Genomic DNA, 20,914 nt, shown 5'->3' on the forward strand with positions numbered 1-20,914 from the left:
CCCTTATTACCTAGCAACCCTATGCAGGTCATTTTGACCTCTTTGGATATCTGTTTCCTGATCTGTAAATGAGGAGATTGGAGCAAATGGCTTCTAAGGTCTATTCCAGCTCTAAATTCGAATTCATTAAGAACAAATTAAGGCAGCTGAATGGTTCAGTGGTTAGAGTGCTGGGCCTGGAGTCAGTAAGATTGGAGCAAATCCGGCCTTGGACACTTACTAGCTATGTGACTCAAGAAGTCTCTAACAAACCCTTTTTGCCTCAATTCTTCATCTGTAAAATGGGGACACTCTGGAGAAGGAAGAGGCATGCCACACCAGTATCTGCCAAGAAAACCCCATGGCCAGTATTGGCATCACAAAGAGTCAGACACAGCTGAGTGACTGCATAACAAAGCACAAGTTATGTTAGGCAGCTTGGTGTAGTGTCCCCAGGGCTCTCTGCTTGTACCCTCCTGCCTCCTTAGAACCTGACACCTTTGAATCAGTGTGAATCAGTGTGAATTCATTTTAGGACTTCAGATTGCAACCATTCCCTAAGCTGCCTCGTAAGGAGAGAAAATCAGGACATTAGGCAAGCAGGGTAGAAGAAAAAGGTTCAAAGATGATGGAGTGTTAGAGTTTAGAAGGAACCTTTGAAAGAGCATCAAATCCAAGAGGATTTGGCAGGTAGTAATGGAGGGACTTTGGGGGATATTTGGTTTTATTTGGGAAATGTCACTGTAGTAAATATTTGTAGAATAAATCTACACTTAGCATTTGTGACAGATTTTTTCAGGCCTCTTCGTTATACCACTTTGTAAGTGAGGCGTTAATACACTTTGGGGGTTTTGTCTTAATTAGATAATCAAACTTAATCGACGTCTCCAACTTTTGGAAGAAGAAAACAAAGAACGTGCGAAGAGAGAGATGATCATGTATTCGATTACCGTAGCGTTCTGGCTGCTCAATAGCTGGCTCTGGTTTCGCCGCTAGAGGTAACCTCAGCTCTCTAACGTACTTGTCATAACAGCTGGAAATATAAAACATTTGCAAACTTCTTTGTTTCTGTCTCTGCATTGTATGCCGTTTGATAATCCATGCACTGAAAATGTATTTCTCTGGGAAAGAACAAAGGACCTAGAACAGAACTGAAAGGACATCCTGTTGCTTGGTTGTGTTTCTTTGGCTTATATTTGCAGTAACACCTACTTAAAATAACCTCCCTTTGCATGTTTTGTAAATAGGCCTAAATTTGTTTTTGAAAGGATTTGCTTCTCTTGCCTACATGAGAACAGACTGTGCTAATTCTCTGGGTAGTAGAGAGGGCTTATAAAGTGGATTTGCAAAAGTATCTGTAAAACAAGAGTAGTGTCTGTTTTTGTCCTGTGTTTGAAACACTGTTGGATGAAATCGTTTGTGATTAGACACTTTTGCCTCAGCTTCCCTTTAGCTGACATGAACACTTTGGACATTGCAGCCTGGTGCCAGATTCAAAAGAACTGAGTCACATATTTCATAAGTATCTTCATTAAGCACATGTACAGAATAAATTAAAGAAATTCTTGCTAACATTTCAGCAGATTATCCAGGGGTGTGTGTGACATGTATTTTCTTATTTTAGTCTTAATTTTGCACATGTTTTTCTAAGCAAGTCCATGTGTGAGTGATTTAAAAGATTACGGAAGAGGTACCAATGTAGTGTATTTAATAAACTGTCAAGCTGAAGCAATGTTTGTCTTTTGAAAAAATTTATTTCTTCACATTTTTACTGTGAACATACATGTAGTCTGTATGATACCAAATCATGTCTTCTGAGTCTCTGGATGAAACAGATGATTTCTCGATGATAGTAGAAGTCTATGTACTTTTTTTCCCCTCTCTTTTAGAAACTTCACACCCCAGTAGATAAGGATGACACTAGCATAATGAGTAGTTTTCTTATTTTTATATCTATAAAGCATCTTACATTAAGAAGTTTCTTGTTTTTGTATCTTCCTTCCACTCTAGAGCATGGCCCCCAAGATCCTTAATCTCACAGAGTACAGAACACCAGTGAAACCTGTTCCTGGGAGTCTTCACAGTTATGAGAATACTCACCTTGCAGCTCTTTTTCTTTTTAATTCAGATGTAATCCACGTATCTTTGAATGTCCTGTGTATTGGAAGCCAACAAAAGAAGCTCCCTCCTGACATGCTAAGTGTCTCCTTTCCAGGCAGTGAGTTTGGGATGAGCTAGTACATGGAAACTCTAAATGAGAACCAGAGAACCTTAAGTGTTGAGGCACTTGCCTTTTCAGAGAAAAGAAATCAGGGGACAGGGGCTCTTCCTCAGGTGTAATACAGTGTTAATGAACGAAAAACTGTCTTGTGTTATCTGCAATTAAATATGGTTAAATCATATGACTTGTCTTATAGAAACAGGATGAATGATTCATTTGAATCTCACCTAACCACATGTTAGCCCAATCTCAAGTTGGGTCTGCAAAAAAAAGCAATTGTACACGCTGCTGGGTTTTGTCAGTAAAAAAGAGAAGCTTTTCTAAGTACACGTAGTATTTTGATGCACTGTAGCCAGCTAAGCCAAAAGGAAGAGGGCTGGGATAGGAGTATTGATCCTCAAGATTTGTATCTCATTATTTAGACTGTAAATAATTCATTTCAGTGGAAGATCATTCTCTCTTCCTCTGAAAGTAGTCAAAGAATTACTGAAGAATCATTCAATTCGTGTGACGGTAGGCCTCTCTTATTATGTATTATTTCAGGCTTCTCCTTGTGCCCATTCTTAATATCATTTATAGTAAAGAACTTAAGGCTAGTAGATGGAAAACAAGGCTTGAGAACACTGTAACCTGGACTTCATTCTCCAGGTTCTGAACTGTATCATGCCCTGTGCTGGACTCAACCAGTTAGGATTCCCCAGGCACTTTCTGATGTCACATCTACCAGCTAGTATGCTTTTGATCAGCACCCCTTTGTATCATATGTGTTCCATGGTATGCTCTGGTGGTACCTGGAAAAGTCACTGCTACTTTTCATCAAATAGAATAAAATAAGCCACATCTTTAATCTCAGACTATAAATTCAGTCGTATGATTATTTTGTGTATAAACAATTAAACCGGGCAAGCCTCTAAGTGGAAACTATTTGAATTCTAATTCCTCCAAACAGAAGCTTGAGTGTGAGATAATGAATTTCTTAGTCATGAAAGTGGTGGTGGTCGTGGCTTGAGTGTGAGATAATGAATTTCTTAGTCATGAAAGTGGTGGTGGTCGTGGTCTTTTTTCGTTCATTCTACTCTTCATGACCCTATTTCAGATTTTCTTAGTAAACAATACTGCAATGGTTTGCCATTTCCTTCTTCAACTCATTTTATGCATGAAGAAACTGAGGCAAATCAGGTTAAGTCTCTTGCCCAGGGTCACTCAGTAAGTATCTGAGATCAGATTTGACCTCACAAAGGAGTCTTCTGACTTTAGGCCAAGCATTCTATCCACTGTACTAAGTAACTCTTTTTAAAATTAGATGCTAGGCTTTTCCTCATATTTAGCACTGTACCAGTGTTAGACAATGAAAACTAAACATGTCCTGTTTTTGCTTCAGTGACCTATCTAAAATGAGAAGGAAAAAAGGGGGAGAAATCATAGTGATACATAAAATCTAACAGTCCCTGTGTGCTGTTGGTATTTAATCTCTAGCAGTCAATAACGTTTACAACTAAATATGATGTTTATACACGTGCTCACACACTTTATCAGGTGTGTGCTTTTAAAATGTTCCCACTTACGCTGATTTTTGTCAATTTATACACAGTAAGAAGTTTCCATAAGTTAGTTCTGTTTTGAAGAATGGTTTTGTAGAGAGTATGTTTTCAGGATATCTTTTTTCCCTAATAAAACAATCCCCTCCTGTCTATCACCTTTCCTTAGTGGGTGTTTTTAGCATTGAAAGCGTACCATTTTGATGGGCATCAAATGGAAGGGTAAACTGAATGTTCTTATATGTAATATTTAGGTTAACAAGTATTTATTATGTACTAACTGTCCAGGTATTCTGGAAGGTACAAAAGAAATGATTTGAGGGTTGTCCTCAAGGACTGAGAGCTTCATTAGGCATACATGGTTAGAAAAAGTCAAGACAAAGTCTAATTTGATAGGGAAGAGAGTGTTATGGGTCACAGCATTTTGAACCATGGCATTGAGAAAAGAATGAGCATTCACATTTCAAAATATGTACAGAAATGACTGAACTAAGAAATTATTAAATTAGTTTCTTAAAAGCCAAAATACAGAGATATTTTAGTCACTTTATCTTTTAAAATGGATGATTTCTATTTGCTTTGAAAAATGACCTTTTGTCTAAGAGCTACCATGGGAAATATCAGAAAAAAAGTGTCCTTTTTTTGGAATAGCAGAATTGGCCCTCAGGATAGAGTCATTCTTGAAGCTCGAAGGGGCACACGCTTTCAAAAAAGGAAAAGCATCTGGTGAGGTGGGGACTTGGTAATTTAGGATTGTTACCCATTATCAAGAATCTCGCATATTCCTTAATCTAGTATGCTCTTTCTAGGTACCCAACTGAACAGATGTCTTTGAGTGCTTTTTCTGTTGTTATCTACTTGAGTCTCTGAGGAAGACATAAAACTACACTGTCCCTTACTGGGCCCCTAAAGAGAACTGTAGACTCTCTATGCTTTTATATTATCAGGACATTGAGAAAAGCTCTGCCAGCAAAATCAGTGTTAAAACTTTCAAATTAAAATCAAGGTTAGTGATTCAGAAACTTAGCTAGTTATTTTATAAGTAGTTCAGTTATGTGATCGTGATTAAAAATACTACAATTTTTTTCCAAGAAGTTACAATTTCAAGGTGGTAAATGCCTTTATTAAAAAAAAAGTAGATCTACAAATTATTAATGATGTTGTTTTATTATAACAGTAACATAGGGAATATCTGTATGTTGTCAGTCTTTGTAAGACCTTACACTGCATTCAGACAGAACATTTTTCCTGTATTTAATATATTTTCCCAATTACACATAAAAACGTTATTTACTTTTTCAAATGTTATTCCAAACTCTGTCTCTGTCTCTCTTCCCCTCCCCCTTTCATTGAGAATAGGTTATCTATGTGTAGTCACTGCAATTTCCATGCAAGTCTTTCTGTGAAAGAAAACAGACAAAAAAACCCAAGAAAAATAAAGAAAAAGAACCTTTGATCTTCATTCAGGCTCTACCAATTTTTTTCTCTGAAGATGTACAGCACCTTTCATCATAAGTCCTACAGAATTGTGTTGGATCATTCTATTGCTAAGAATAAGTTATTCGTAGTACATCGTCATATAATGGTGCTGTTACTGTGTGCAATGTTTTCCTGATTCCAGGCAGAACGTTTTTAAAAACTAATAAAATTCTAGGAGTGATCATACTGAGAATGTTCACACAATTTTCTAACTTATTCAGTAAATACACTGCATTTCATGTCTTTAAACAATACATAGAGAAAGCCATTTTTGAAAGTTTTGAAAATGAAACAAAATAGAACTTAAAATGACATTTAGATCAGTTTCATGTGGTTGACTAATAATCCCAACACTGATATCTAAAGGATTATATTTCCACTTTAAAATGGAAATCTCTTGAGCGAGGGAGAGAGACTATCTTTGCTTCCATATTATTACCATGTTTGTCTACTTCTCTTAGAAACTCCACAGAGGCAGCCAAACAACCCAATCACTATCTGACTGATACTAAATAAGATCTCAAGAATCCCAACCAAAAGTAAGCCCACAAATACTGAAAGGTGAATAATCTTAATCTTGTCTTCTTCAGAACTAAAGGTATTTGTTCCTTTTGTACCATGATTGGTGGCAGAATTATTGGGGACGTCAGGCAAACAGGTCGTGGAAAACCACTTTAGACCATCGAATGATTGATTCAAGTGCTGATGAATGTTTCTGGGGAAAGAAAGAAGACATCAGAAATATCAGAAGCAATCATCCATAAAATAATAATAAGTAGGAAACATAAGGCAAACTTAATGAACTATGTACAGAACCTGACAAATTGTGGGTGGAATATTCTATTCTTTGGCCACATCTGTATAACCCAATCAATACAGCTGATTTTATGCAGTTGCCTTGCAATCCTTTCTCTCTTGAGCAGAATACAAAGACCCAGGCCTTTTTTGTTAAAAGCCATTTAAAATAGGTTTCACTAAGAATGATTTCCTTTTTAAATTAAACATGGCTACACTCAAAATTGAGAAAGTTCAAAAGCTTTTAGCCTGAAAACATTCTTGTCATTGTTTAAAAAAAAAAGTCTATATTTACTATTACTATTTCTATTACAAAGAGTAATGCTATTCTGTGCTCCTGCAGCTAACTTTCAAGTTGCTAGCAATACAACATACTCAGTATATGAAACAGGGCTTTTTCACCAGTGGTCCACCAATTAGCAATTTGTACATGATGATTATTGATAGGTTACCTACGTAGGCCTGAAAATATGCATTACTGTAGACTAATCTACTTATGATTGTTCGCGAACAATATTTGCTTTTATTTTCAATGTCAACAGCCAAAAAGAGAGTATTGCTAGAGGAATACTGTTTTATTTATAATATAAGAAGCTAGCAATAATTAGAAATTGTATCAACAGCTGCTTGATTACCAGCAAATAGAGAAGTAAATTCTGCCTACCTTCTAAGCTAAGCAAATTAGGGAAATAAAGACATATTTCACTTTATTGTGCTTTGCTTTATAGCATGTCGCAGATACTGAATTTTTTTTTTTTTTGCCAATTGAACATTCGTGGCCACCCTGCATTGAGTAAGTCTAATTGCTCTATTTTTCTAACAGCCTGTGTTCTTATTGTGTTTCTCTGTTGCATTTTGGTAATCTTCACTATATTTCAAACTTTTTCATTATTGTTATATCTGTTATGGTGATGTGTGATCGGTGATTTTTGAAGTTACTGTTGTATTTGTTTTGGGGCATCACAAACTATGCCCATATGAGACACTGAACTTAATAAATGTGTTCTGACTGCTCCACCAACCAGCTATTCCCCCATCTTCCTCCCTCTCCTCAGGCCTTCCTACTCCTTGAGATACAACAGTATTGAAATTAGATTAATAACCCTGCCATGGCCTCTAAGTGTTCAAGTGAAAGGAAGCATTAATACATGTGGGAAAATTTCATTGTCTTATTTGAAGAAATTGCCACAACCACCGCAACCTTCAGCAACCAGCACCCTGATCAGTCAGCAGCCATCAACACTGCAGCAAGACCGAAGGCAAAAGATTTATGATTCCCTGAAGGCTTAGATGATGGCTAGCATTTTTGAGCAATGTAGTTTTTTAGACATAATACTATTGCATACTTTATGATGGAATACAGGATACCATAAAACATAATTTTTATATGCACTGAGAAACTAGAAAATCCGTGTGACTTGCTTTATTGCAAGATGTATTACTGTGGTCTGGAACTGAACCTGCAATATCTCCAAGGTATGCCTATAGATAAGATCGATATTATTTACTCTTTGTAACCAGGATTATGCCAGAGTTCAGGCATGAGCTTATGTACCAGACTGGAATAAAGCTTTGTGCATTTTTAATATACATGAATAGTGACATGAAGATGGTGGCCTCGTGGATAAAGAATCAGGATCAGGAACCTCTGGGTTCTAGTTCCAAGTCTAATATATTGGCTGTGTGACACTGGTTAAGTCATTTGACCTTGCTCCTTGCAGTACTCCAGAAAAGCCTTGATACTTAAGTAACATGGTATTTGCAGATCTGTATTGGTGGAGGAAATTTCCTCTCTAGGAATTCCTGATACCATTGACATGACAGGTCTGATAAAAAGACTAAGAGATGTATCTGTGGCTGGGAGGAACCACCATGATTTGTCAAGTCTTTTCAGATAGCTCATTCTGAACACATTGGTCCCCTTTTCTGTTTCAGCTTTATATACCATTTATTATATCTAATCTCCGTGGCAGTACTTTGATCAAGAAAAACACCACTTGATTTAGTGTCACACTGTTCTAAATCCATTTTGCTTTAAGATAAGTTAATTATTACTATTAAGGGAATGGTTAACAGTTGGATTAAATAAGGGTACTCACGTTAAGTTTTGCACTGAAAAGTCACAGTTGATTGAGCTGTTGGTATTGGTATTGTAGTTGCAAATGAGAGGTCCTTGCAGAAGAGCCAGTACAGACACCAGAATGCAGTACACAGCACCAATGATAGTTACCAAGCTCAAAAAAGATGACAGAATCATCTGTGGGGAGGAAAATAAGTCCCACACATGTAGCTTAGTTATCAGCTAGTGGCTTCAGTAGTCTTAAAGCAACATCTAGAACTTCCATCTGCAAACATCAACATCAGCTGCATCTTAGGAGTCATCAATCAACTCATCACTAGCAGGCCTGGTTTAATGACCACTATTCTTGAGGTCAACATTGTGATCAGAGCCACCAAGGAACAGCCAATGCCTTGAACTTCCCATGACCCATAGGGCCCTCACAGATCATCCCTCAAGCAAATGCTTATGTGCTAACCTATGCCAACCTCTAGGACTCTACTCATGACTGCTATAACCTTTCCACCTCTAAAACAATACGTATTAACTTTCCTAGGTCTAACTGTTCAGAATTTATTTCTGTACATATGTTGTGAAGGAGAGATTGTTACAGCGCAAAGACTGGTAGCAAAAGACAAAAAGGTCCTGAGAGCTTTGTTTCATTGGTTCCCATTAGACAAAGGATGGGTTTAGCTCAGATCATAGCTATTGATTGCAGCCATTTTGAACAGTATGCTGGACAGGTAGGTGGCACAGTGGGTAAGACAGCTGGACTTGGAGGCAGGAAGACCTGGGTTGAAATGTATCCTCAGTCATAGGCTAGTGTGACCCTGGGTAAGTTGGTTAACCTTTCTTATCCTCAGTCTCCTCATTTGTAAGATGGAAATAATAATAGCACTTACCTCAAAAGGTTGTTGTGAGGATAAAATGAGGTAACTATAGATCTTTGCACCCCTTAGGGCTTTATATGAATGGCAGCTAGTAGTAGTATTACCATTTGGGTCTATCGACTAGTGATCTAGATAGACTGATACTAGACAAAATAGTCTTCTCACATAGACTGCAATTAGTAACTCAAAAAAAGACTATCAAAAACTTAAAATCTCTACCTTATTTTGCCATCAGTATGAGTTGTTATACTGTAAAAGGTTCTTGATGCATATCACTTTAACTGTGTGGCAATTTGTAAAAGCAAAATAAACCTCTTTGGTGATATTCATCTTGTAAGAAGTATGTATTATATAGGAAAGAAGGAAAAAGTTATCAAGCAGAACCCACATGATTTCCAATGGATTTGCTCTGGGAATTGCCTAAATGTATCACGTTGTGTAATAAAAGTCCCTCTAACTGCAAGAGGAGAATTGTCCTCCAAAGCTGTGGATGAACAATCGATATTGTGATCAGTCAGGTGGGAATATGTTGCTAATAACTGAATTCAAGCCCTCATTGTCCATTTTCACCTAAACTGTTGGAATAGTCTCATCTTTAGTCCCATGATCCCATGCACTACCTCCTACAGCACAACTCAGAAGTCCTACACAACTTCCCATTTCCTATGAAATAGCCTAAAATCCTCAGCCGAATGAATGAATAAAAAAGCATTAAACAATGTGTGCACAGCATTGGGGATACAAATAGAGAAACAGGCCTTCCTTGCTCTCCAGGATCTCATGTTCTAATAAGGTGAGTAACAGGAAATTTCAGCCAAAAGTCAGATGGAAATGCCTTTTTGGATGTAACAGAACAGCAGATGGGAATGCATGTTTAATGTCATTTACACTGTAAAATCACATCTGTCTCTGATTTTGAACCATCTGACAGCACTGACAACTTTGGTGTCAAGAACTTTCTTTTCTGGGTCTCCAGTAGCTGTGGATGCCTATGGTCAAGTACTTCTTAGTCTGTTCCCAACCCACTTTTTCAACCTCCCACTACTTCTCTTCTGACTTTTTCCGTGAACATATACTATACTTTCTTTCCTCGCTGCATGTTCCTTCCATGTGGAATGGATTTAGAAGACCAGGAAAAGTGAACAGTATTCCAAAAAGTGATTCCATTATGGAATATTCCTCCTCTTTCCCCTTTTCACTTTTTCCCAATACTAAGCCCAAGTATGTTTGCTTATGTATAATTTCATAGTGATTTTTCCCCATTTAAAAATCACATTAAAAATCATGTGTTTAAGAAAAAAGTGCCCTGCTAACATACTGATATTTTAAAAATAGTGTTTATATTATCTCTTTAAAAAACATAATTTAGATTCAAACTATAATAGTCCAGAGTGATTCCAATCAACAGACCTCATGTGTTGAGGATTTCACTGTCACAAACTAGATGTTTATTATCTCTTAAAACTGTAAGATGATCAACACCCAGCATACTCAATTGTTACTGCTACTAAAGGAAAAGTAAGGCAGCCTGGTCTAGTAGCTGGAAAGCCATCTTGAAGTCAGGAAGACCTGGACAAGTTATTTATCCTCCCAGGGCCCCAGGAACTAAGACTAAGTTTCAGAGCAGATACAGCTCTATGTTGGTAGAGGGAATATCCTTAAAAAATCACAAAAAAAAGTTGGAAATTGGATCTTTAATAGACTTCTTTCATAACATTTTTGCTGCCTTGTTATTTCTGGAAATCATGAAGTAGCATGTCAGACTAGGAAACTGACCAAAATGGAGACTAGATCGGTCCAATCTTCGTAACTTTTGCTCCGTTGCTGCCCAGTGACATCCAATATCTGACTGGAAGGATGGACAGTGGAAGGGAAAGCTTTTGGTTTATCTTTACTAGGACAATACTGTGACTTGAGTATTAGTTTTTATACATTTGCTGTTTTATACCATGTTGAATTCTCTATTTTTTGTGTGTGTAAGCAGGACTGTTTTTTAGGAGAGCCAAATACTTCCCTCTGTCTAAAAAAAATCTCTCCTACTACCCTATGAAGGTAGCAGCGTTTTATATTCCATAAAAGGAAATTAATTCCTTTTGGAATAGTATGTATTACCAGAGACAGTGGGATGTAATAAATAGCAAGCTGTCCTCAGAGTCAGGAAAATCTGGGTTCTATTTGTACCTTTGACATATTCTGAACAAGTAATTTAGCTTCTCGGTACTCCAGATAACTCTAACTTGTCGAGAATGTGTTGATGTAATTTGTTAGAAGTTCCTTACCAGAAGCTTTGTATGCTAGTGAAGTCAGATTTGTTTGTTTTTGTAGTGAATAGAAAATAAAGCGCCCTAATAAGATCCAAATGTCCCTTCAGAAGCCACTTGAGATGCTGCCAGCTGGCTTCTATAGCAAGGATTCCCAGCTGAGGGCAAGGCGCTAGAAGAATGGGCTATGGGATCAATGGTGCCTAGGACATGCTGAAAAGACAAATGGGAAGGTCTTCTCCTTTTGTGTAACTACCACCTAGCGATTCTTTGCTTCTCTTCTCTCTCCAATAACATTATGAGAAGTAGATACCACATTTTGTATCTCTCCAATGTCCCATATGCATAAAAGGCATTCAAATATTTGTTGAATTAAATTAAGTAGTCTTTCAGATCTACTTGAAATAGTGATAGCCTTCAGGACCCAACACAGATAAAAGGCTTTCTAAATATTATTTTTATCCTAAAAATGACCCTATTAATTTTTATTTACTTTGCAGTTTCCCTAAAACACTAATTGTATTTGCCCATAGTATTAATTCTTATGCCTTGAAATAATCTTTAGGCTTCCATACTCTATCCTGAATATTTCAGACAAACATAAAATATTTACCAACCACCACAATCCTTTGTGTTTGTCCTACTCGCCCCAACGCCTACAGATTATTACAGTTCATAAAATCAACACACATCCCTAATTAGTGGTTACTGATAATTTTTCTCCTATGAAAAAGGTAGTTTTTCACCATATTTTCAAATGTTTTAGATTGTACAGTGAATGTAAGTAAACTGTAGCCTAATACCTCCATGTTCCAGAAATGAAAATAAGGATGTCATCACGAATATAATGTGAGTTGAAAGGACATGGAACAGTCATGGAGGGAGGATGGGAAATCAGAAAAAGCCTAAGTACTACATTGGTTTCCCTGAGATTTTAAAGGGTCCAATGTATTAGTTAAATCCCCAATGGATGATTTACAGAAAAACATAGATAAAAATTACAAAAGTGATTGGAAGTATCCATCTGCACTGGGGAAGGGGTAATAACAATGAAACCATAGTTCTTTATAACTATCTGTTATTTTAAGAAGCCCTTCAAATAAGATGGAAAAAAATAAGGTACTTGTCCAGGGTAGTAAGGTAATGCAATAAAGAGATTACCAGACCTGGACTATGAGAAATACGCCTGAGTTCAAATCTGTCCTCAGGCACTTATTAGCAAGTCACTTAATCCCCGTTTGATTCAGTTTCCTCATCTGTAAATGAACTAGATTAAAAAATGGCAAGGCACTCCAGTATCTTTACCAAGAAAAACCCAAATGAGGTCACAAAGAGTTGGATATGACTCCAAATGGCTGAACAACAATTGCCCTGGTTTGAATGTGACTTTGAACTGATTTTCTCTTACGTAGCTTTACCAGTGTATGGCATTTTTTCCTTTGCTGTCTTTTCTAGAGTATTTGTATGCTGTTCGTTTTCACCTCTAGAGCAATATTTTTAGAAGTGATTCATAGGAGAATTGAAGTTTAAACAACATATATGAAGTTGTTTCTGTTGGCAACAGTGTGCTTGTTTTATAAGAAAATCCCTGACCCTGATCTCACTTTAAGGGATTTCTTGAACCCCAAAATTCATCCTCCAGTTAGTTCCAAGAGAGACTGAGAATGGATGATGTTATAATCCATCATTCATTATTCTTTTTTCTGACAGAGAACTAAGATTCTGTCCTTTTTAATCCTACCATGAAAGGCAAGGGTGTCTCATTGGAGCAGCAAGGCACTCCAAGGAAGAAAGCGGCGGTGGCATATGCCAAGCAAGTCAGACCACTACCACCACTTAAACAACCATTTCCCCTCAGACCTCATTGGAGAGAGTCTAAACCAAAAGTCTTTGTAGGGAGTAGTAAGTAGTGCCCTTAGACCTCTAGTCTGGGCTCCACAGCAATCCTTGTGGGGAACAATCATTGAGGAGGAGACTGCTTTCCTTGACCAACTACCACGCTTAGGCAAGTAAACTCAATAGCCTGGGGAGTAGCAGTAACCCTTGGATGCTTCTCTCTACCCAGTCCCCATAGCCATCATCCCAAGAAACAACTTCTGTGGGATAAATAACTCAGCAATTGATTCTGCAGATGTTCAACAACTACTGAAGACCTGGAAAAGAAAGTTATCCCCACCAAAGCCTTGCAAAGCATTGTCAAATGGTCCAGAATCAGAAATGGATGATTCTCAGTAGAAATGACATTAAAAAGGCATTACCATTGACTTTGACACTGTACCCTAGGGATCACTGGATCTTTCTATATGATTGGAAGTGAAAATCTATATTTATTTGTCTCCCCTTTCCCCTTAGAACGTGAGCACCATGAGAGCAAGGACTGTCTTGATTTTCTATTTTTATGCAAAATACAGTACTTTGTACATAAGTCAGTGTTTAATAAATGTTTCTGCATTCATTGGCCTCACATTTTTATGGAAGGCCTCTGGAACACATGTATCCAAGCTGTAGACTATGAGTGCACAGTTGGTGTTTGGAAATGAAGCTATTTAGCCTTTTTGATTAAAATACAGTTATGTTTGCTTAAAGACTTCTTGTGGTTGATTTTATTTTAGGTTAACAGCTCAAGCAATTTTGGAGGCTCTCACTGAATATGTGGGTGTCATTTGGTCTGTTTTTTTTCACAACTGAGATCATTCTTAAGTGGACTTTTAAGATGTAGCATTAAACTTAGTCCTTAGGTTGCTGCCACCAAGTAAAAAAAGGGGGGGATAGGCTAAATATTTAATACCTTAGCTTAACAGTCGTAAGATTATACAAAGTGACAGTATGTAGACAGGGCAGCTAGGCAGCTCAGTGGATAGAGTATGTGGCCTGGAATCAGGAATATTCATCTTCCTGAGTTCAGATCTGGACTCAGACACTTTACTAGCTGTGTGACCCTGGGCAAGTCAGTTAACCCTGTTTACCTCAGTTTCCTCATCTATAAAGTGAGCTGGAGAAGGAAATGGCAAAACCGCGCAGGTATCTCTGCCAGGAAAACCCCAAATAGAATCACAAGTCCAACATGACTAAAATGACTGAATGTATGTAGATGACATAAATCACTTTCTGTGTTCTAATTTTATAAACAAAAACTATAAATTGTGATAAGTAAAATATGAAATAACCAGAATACACTTCTTTAAAAAATTTTTTGCTGATTAAAATATAAGTCCATCTATTTAAGTTAATTATCATGTAGTTAAAGCTTCCGCCCTGATCAGTCAGGGATATTTACTTTCAGATGCTGTGCCATGTCTCTTGTTTTCCTGTTGGTTTACCTTGTAAGGGGGCCCTTGGATCTCTGGTCTTAACTAGATCAAAGAGTCTGTAATGCAATTCAGCCTATCGTGTTTATTATTCTGACTTTATTTGAAACTGACAGTTTTCCCTCACATCCACAGTTAGACTTCATTATTCGTTGGTCTCTTTTTTACTGTCCTTTGTATCTAGCAGGGGATTGTTGAATTTTTAAGCTGACATCTTTCACAGGACCCAACATGTACTTTAACATACAGCTCAAAACATGAATGCAAACCTTAACAAACTGCAATAAAATCAAGTGAAAAATGGCCTTACCTCAATGAAATCACACAGTCAAATACATTAAATCACCTTTAGTTTTGAAATTTTAGGATTAGTGAAACTAAATACTGAGGAGCACTTAAATATTTATGAGTAAGGGGGGAAATCTTCCTTAAAAAATCATAGTAAATCACATCTCTCTAGTGCTCTGACTCTACCTCTGGATTTTGCAGCAATGAAGAGTACCAGCGATGAAGAGCCAGTATATTTTCACTTATGAAACTCTAGCAATAGCCACTGGAATCAGTTCTGTTCCCTTATACTTACTCCTAATCTGTTGTTGCAGAAACTTCTTTTTGTTGCACCCAAGGACATTATGGTTGCTGGAATCACCTGGAAATTACATCAGTAGGAAAGATGAGTGTTATTATTTCTCAACAGGTGAACAGTAATGACCTTGATTTTTTTTTTTTTTATCACGGGTTGCGGGGACATCAGGACTCAAAATGAGAAGGAAGTGTTGGCTTCTTCCTTGAACTTTGGAACCCAGTTATGCCTTTCTGGCCGCTAGATGGCCTATGAATTACACAGATAACTTACATATACATAGGGTTTGAACATTTATTTCTGAAAATTTTTGAATTCCAAATTCTTTTCTGTTCCTCTTGCCTGTCCTTGACCCATTGAGAAGGTAAGCAAAATATGGTATCAATAAAGTTGGGTTTTATTTGCTAGACTTATTAACATAAATAAGGTAACTTGGAAGAAATGTTACTAAGGAGTAGGAACATAAGAACATAGGAATATTTGAAACTTAACATCATAACTGACTTCCTAAGTGACTTTTGGAAAGGTGCTCAAGTCTTGCACATATTCTCATTTATAAAACAGACAGAACCAGTTTCAGATTATAGGGTAAGATGATGACATTGGTGTATGAATGCTATCAGAGTAGTTATAATATTTGGATAGTTCAGAATCATAAACTTAGAGCTCAGAGGAATTTTAAAACTTCTTCTGGATCAAACTCATTTTATAGATAATGAAAGTTATGCCCAGAAATGTTAATGATCTGTCCGAGGTCATACATATAGTCACAGAGCCTAGGTATGAATCTAGTTTAAAATCCAGTGTTCTTTCAACTATTTTATACTTCACTGAGGAGGCAGCCACAAAACTAAAATACTTATTTGGTAGCTTATGTACTTTTTGTTTAAAACCTAGATGGCATTGTAGAAAAGACATCAAAAATTAGATATTAATCATTTATTCATATGTAAGTACATATGCATTTTATTCTTTTTAGTTTAAAAATCCTATGAAAATATATATAAATATTATATGCCATTTTTGATTACTTGTGATATAGAAGAATAATTGAAATTGATCTATAACCAACAATATTATTAGTCTTAAATAGCAAACAGTCCAAAATTTGATGCAATTCCACCTAGGTCCACCAGTGCGTATTGTCCACTTTGATTGAGTAACTGCAAAAAGATTCCATTGTCAGGGCTTACAAAGGCAGAATGTAGCTTTCCAACATTAAGAATGTTCCCTTTTCATGATGAGATTGGATGATGAAATGGAACAGATGCAGCTCCTCTCTTCTTTCAGATATACAATTAGCCTTTGAAAGTTCTCTTTGGAATTTGTTATTTTGGCAAGAATTCTTTCCTACTTTAAATTCATCATCCTTCCCAAAGAATGAACTAGGATACATATCATGGGAAGAAGGGGAAGTAAGTTATTGAATTTTTATTCCTTAGCAACAGGTTTCTATAGGCTGCAGGTACCTTAAATTTGGGGTTAGTAAGGACCCTGGATTGTGATTAGCAGTAAAATCAGAACTTCTCTTGTTCCAAGGAAAGAAAAAAGGAAAGTGTAAAGGTTGATGAGTGAAATGAAGAACCATCATAGGGAGGAGTGACAGTGTCTGAAAAGATACGTTAGATTGTCAAGGACCCTTAAGTGCTAGGCTAAACAGTTGATATTTTGTCCTTTTGGCAATGGGAAACAAGGGGAGTTATATGGTCAGATGTATGTGTTAGGGAAGTTATTTTCATATTGGTGCTGGCTTTGAACCTGAAACATGAGTGGAAATCTAATTCCTCTCTTTCATGAGGCCTTTCTGAGAAAACTAAAGTTATAACCACAATGATTTAGCCACACTAAATGAGAGAAAGGCAGTGTCTTGGTGGACAACCTGTGGCCTCGAGGCCTTCTAGGTCCTTGAGTGCAGCCTTTTGACTGACTCCAAGTTTTACAGAGCAAATCTTTTTATTAAGGGGGTTTGTTCTGTGAAGTTTGGATTCAGTCAAAACACCACATTTGAGGACCTAGAGGGCCACATGTGGCCTCAAGGTTGCAGGTTCCCCACCCCTGGACTCTTGTCAGTAACCAGTTCAGAATTCCTTACCATTTTATCTACTCCAATTGAAGGGTAAGCAACATTCTCCTAGTTACTCTTTATGATGATGTACAGGGGAATTTTGTGGACTTTGGAATATTGTATACTTTAAAGGTACAAGTAAATTGAATGTGCAATTCAAGGACATATATGTGTTTGGTTAATATGATTTAAGATATAAAAGGACCTTGGAGAAATAACATTTACAAGTAAGGATTAAGAAAGTTGACACTTTGAATTGTATTTAACGTAAGTCTAGATGCAATTAAGTACAATATCTGCCAATAATTTTCTAGGCTGGGCCAACATTGACAGATATCCTATCAGACATCAAAATCAAAGCTCTCAAACTACTTCCTTCCTCTTTACGAAACTGCCATAAAACATCCATCTTACTTATTCTTGCCCTGTAATATTACTTACTTCATTCTCACCCAGCCTAAACCTCCTCCCTGTAATTTCTTGTTACCATTTGAAATCTATCAATGGAAAAGAGCAAATGAACTAGTGGAGAACACAGTTCCCAAGTTCTTGCACCACAAACCAGCTAACTTTCGGCTTTTACTTGTTTGACATGGTCCAGCAGCATTGGGTTTGGTCTAGAATGCTTACTGGAGTTTTCAAAGACTAAAAACAGCACTCTTTCCAGAGAAGCTAAGTATATCATGTGGATATAATCACAGATTTAGTTTTCATTCATTCGCTTGAAACATAGCAAAATAGTAACCTTTATATACCTCTTCCCCACCTTCCCCACCTCCCCCATACTCTGCCCTGGACATGGGCCTCCTTGCTGTTTCTGGAAGGCTTGGAAGGCTCTCCCTCCTCATTTCCTGACTTCTTTCAAGTCCCAGCTAAAAGTCCCCTTTTTGGGGGGGAGCCTTTCCTGAACTCCACTGATTATCTCCCAATTATCCTGAGTAGAGCTTATTTGTACATAACTATTTGCATGTTTTCTCCCCCTTGAGGACTGTGACTGTGAGTCCCTGCAGGGACTGACTTTTACTTTTATTTGTATTTTTTTCCTTTTGATTCCCTTTTTTATGTACCTGGCACATAGTAGGCACTTTAAAAATGTTTATTAACTGATTAATCCCTTCATTCCTAAATTCCACTATTTATGTACAACTTTTGTACCTCACTGAACACATTGACATCTCTCTAATGCATTTAATGTTCTTTGGCGTTCTGAGTAACTAAATGTATCTTATATATCTCTAATAAATTCTCCATAAAGACCAAATCTGGGATCCTTTTCTATACTTCACCTATTGCCTAGTCTCCAATATGATGTTCTACATTCAGTAGGCAGTTCATAAATGTTTGGAGAGTTGAGCTAAATTGATTTGAAAAATATTAAAAACTGAACTTCCCAAGCTTTCCCTGACTAACCTCCCTCAATTTTGATAATCCTCTTATTCCAAGTCCCTCCCCCCATCCCATTTAAGAATATGGTATATTTGATGATAATATGCTTGCGTGCTGCTTTGTATTGGAATGTCTCACACATCTAGTTTATCTTTTGACCCTCTAGAATGCCTGTAGTGTCTAAACCACAGGATTGTGTTGAGGATCAGTGGCAATAAGGAATGTAAAAACTTGCTTAACCATAAAGCTGTGTAAATGTCAACTATTAGCCCAGAACCTGGAAGTCATTAAAAAAAAAAGATTCCAACAAACCAAACTAGAGGTCACAATCCATATACTCAAAAGATCAGAGGCTTTCCCAGGAGTAGCTTCTACCTCTTCCCCAAACAAATAAATCAATCCATGAAGGGATATCTCTGAAAGCAAAACATTATCTTCTTTGATTACAGTCCAGTCAGGAAACCACCATAAAACACTTGGTCTCTTTGCTCCTCTTTGAGAGGGGAGTTAGGGATCTGCCATTTTGAATATTAATTAAAATGATATCATTTTTCCTGTGGAGTGCCATCTAAAAGATGCTAGACAGAATATCAAATTTAATTCATTATCTTCCCTGAGAGCTTATTATTTAAATATGATGGAGAAATGGTTTCAGGTTACAATAAAATATTTCAAGAATTCCTTTAGAAAATGTCAATGGATTTTAAAAGAAATAATAATGACATGTCTTCCCAAGAGCAAAGTCCATTAAGCAAAATAATCACAGATTTAGAGCTGGAAAGGACCTTAGAGACTTTCTAATCCAATGCTCTCATTTTGTAGGTGAAGAAACTGAGGCATGGAGAGGTGGAAGTGACTTGATCACAGTTGTAAAAGTCTCCATACTCAAAAAGAAAAGCTGGGATTTGAACCTACAACCTTTTATTCTAAATCCAGTAGAGATCTTTTTTTTTTTACTGTTGATTCTGAATGTTTAATGATTTTTTTCTCATACAAAGAAGATTTAAAAATTGATAGCACTAAGGCTATTAATCCTTTAATCATTTGACCTCAGCATATTAACACAATTATTATGCCATCCAGCCCATTCTAGCAAGTATTTATTAAATGATTGCTGAATGGAAAGAGCTAGGGATCTAAAGTCAAAACAAAGGACAGCCTTTGACCTCAAGAACCCTCTACTGACGGGATACAACATATGAACTGATCCTTGAAGGAGGTAGAGAGTGCTAAAAACTAGGACACCTGGAAAGACTTTGCATAGGAGGTAGGATTGCAGGTGAACCTCCAAGAAAGGTGAAGGGTAAAGAAGAAAGAGAAGATTCATCCCAGCCCTTGCCAGCATCCCCCATATAAGCATTCCACCTCCCTCTTTGGTATTAAGTTTGGGGCTCTGCAAGGCAGTTTAGCAAAGAGGGAGTATATGATGAGAAATAGTAAGAAATGAGCCTGATTAGGTATATGGGAGCCAGATTGTGAAAGGCTTTAAATGCCTAGGAAAGAGTTTTGTATTTTATCCAAGAAACAATATAGAATCACTGAAACTTCTTGAACAAAGGAATGCTAACAGTCAGACTAGAATAAAATCATTTTGAAACTTGTGTAATAGTTTAGATAAATAGAAGAATGTACAGAATGATTTTAGATATATATGTATATACAAATTTGTGTCTAATGGTAGACATCTCTAGGGTAGGAGAGGAGTGGAGAGGGGAAAAAGAAATTTACGTGATAATTTTATTATATATTTGAAAGGAATAACAAGCTATACATAATAGATTTGCAGTTTCATGTGCAATCATCTTTTTTTAAAATTAGACTATGTTATGGAAATACTTTAGTCCATAAATTAAAAAAAAAAATTTAAAGGTAGTTTAAAACAGGAATGGATCGAGAACTAACAGTTCAGTTGCAAAAGTGAATACAGGATACCTTATGGAGTTTTAATTTTAAAAAGAGGGCAATTATTTTGACATATACACAATGTGTACTCAAAAAAACCATATTTCTAGGAGGAATGGCTTGGGAGTTGGTAGGAAGATAATTAATCAGTGACTGGTTGACCACTTGTGTATGTTATAGGCTTAGGATATGTTGTAAGTAAGGTTCTTTGGGGTTATGGATCAATCAGACTGCTGCTGAGGTCCTTTCTAATTAAAAATTCTGTGATTCTGAGTACTGCTTTTGATATGTTGAACTTGACGTTCCAATGGGATATACATTTGCAAACGTCCAACAGGTAGGTGGTCGTGTAGGGCTAGAGCTCATGAGGAAGGCATATAAAAATTAAAATTTGTGTAAAGATGATAACAAAGCCCATGGTTGTCAGTGAGATCAAAGGGTATACTGA

At 36.8% G+C, this 20,914-nt stretch overlaps 2 protein-coding genes across 51 annotated transcripts in view; one reads left to right on the forward strand and one right to left on the reverse strand.

The window, feature by feature from the left end:
• The window catches only part of MFF (mitochondrial fission factor), a 46,465-nt gene extending 43,404 nt beyond the window's left edge, over positions 1-3,061 (forward strand). For 33 of the 50 annotated variants that reach the window (XM_072618035.1, XM_072618023.1, XM_072618031.1 and 30 more), the window contains one exon: positions 844-1,711. In XM_072618035.1, the coding sequence (XP_072474136.1) occupies positions 844-975 (132 nt within the window). In that variant the 3' untranslated portion in view covers positions 976-1,711. Of the gene's footprint in view, positions 1-843; positions 1,712-1,989 lie in introns of those variants that run through there. The other 17 variants (XM_072618036.1, XM_072618002.1, XM_072618007.1 and 14 more) reach the window with 1 other exon arrangement.
• A 2,231-nt stretch (positions 3,062-5,292) lies between these two features.
• TM4SF20 (transmembrane 4 L six family member 20) overlaps positions 5,293-20,914 on the reverse strand; it is a 30,545-nt gene continuing 14,923 nt past the window's right edge. Inside the window, exons 2-4 of the mRNA XM_072618059.1 lie at positions 15,114-15,179; positions 8,112-8,269; positions 5,293-5,932 (exon numbers count right to left, since the gene is read on the reverse strand). Coding sequence (XP_072474160.1) covers positions 5,653-5,932; positions 8,112-8,269; positions 15,114-15,179 — 504 coding nt within the window. The 3' untranslated portion in view covers positions 5,293-5,652. The remainder of the gene's footprint in view (positions 5,933-8,111; positions 8,270-15,113; positions 15,180-20,914) is intronic.

This window comes from Notamacropus eugenii, chromosome 6 (genome assembly GCF_028372415.1).
Source record: "Notamacropus eugenii isolate mMacEug1 chromosome 6, mMacEug1.pri_v2, whole genome shotgun sequence".
In the NCBI taxonomy this organism is placed as follows: domain Eukaryota; kingdom Metazoa; phylum Chordata; class Mammalia; order Diprotodontia; family Macropodidae; genus Notamacropus; species Notamacropus eugenii.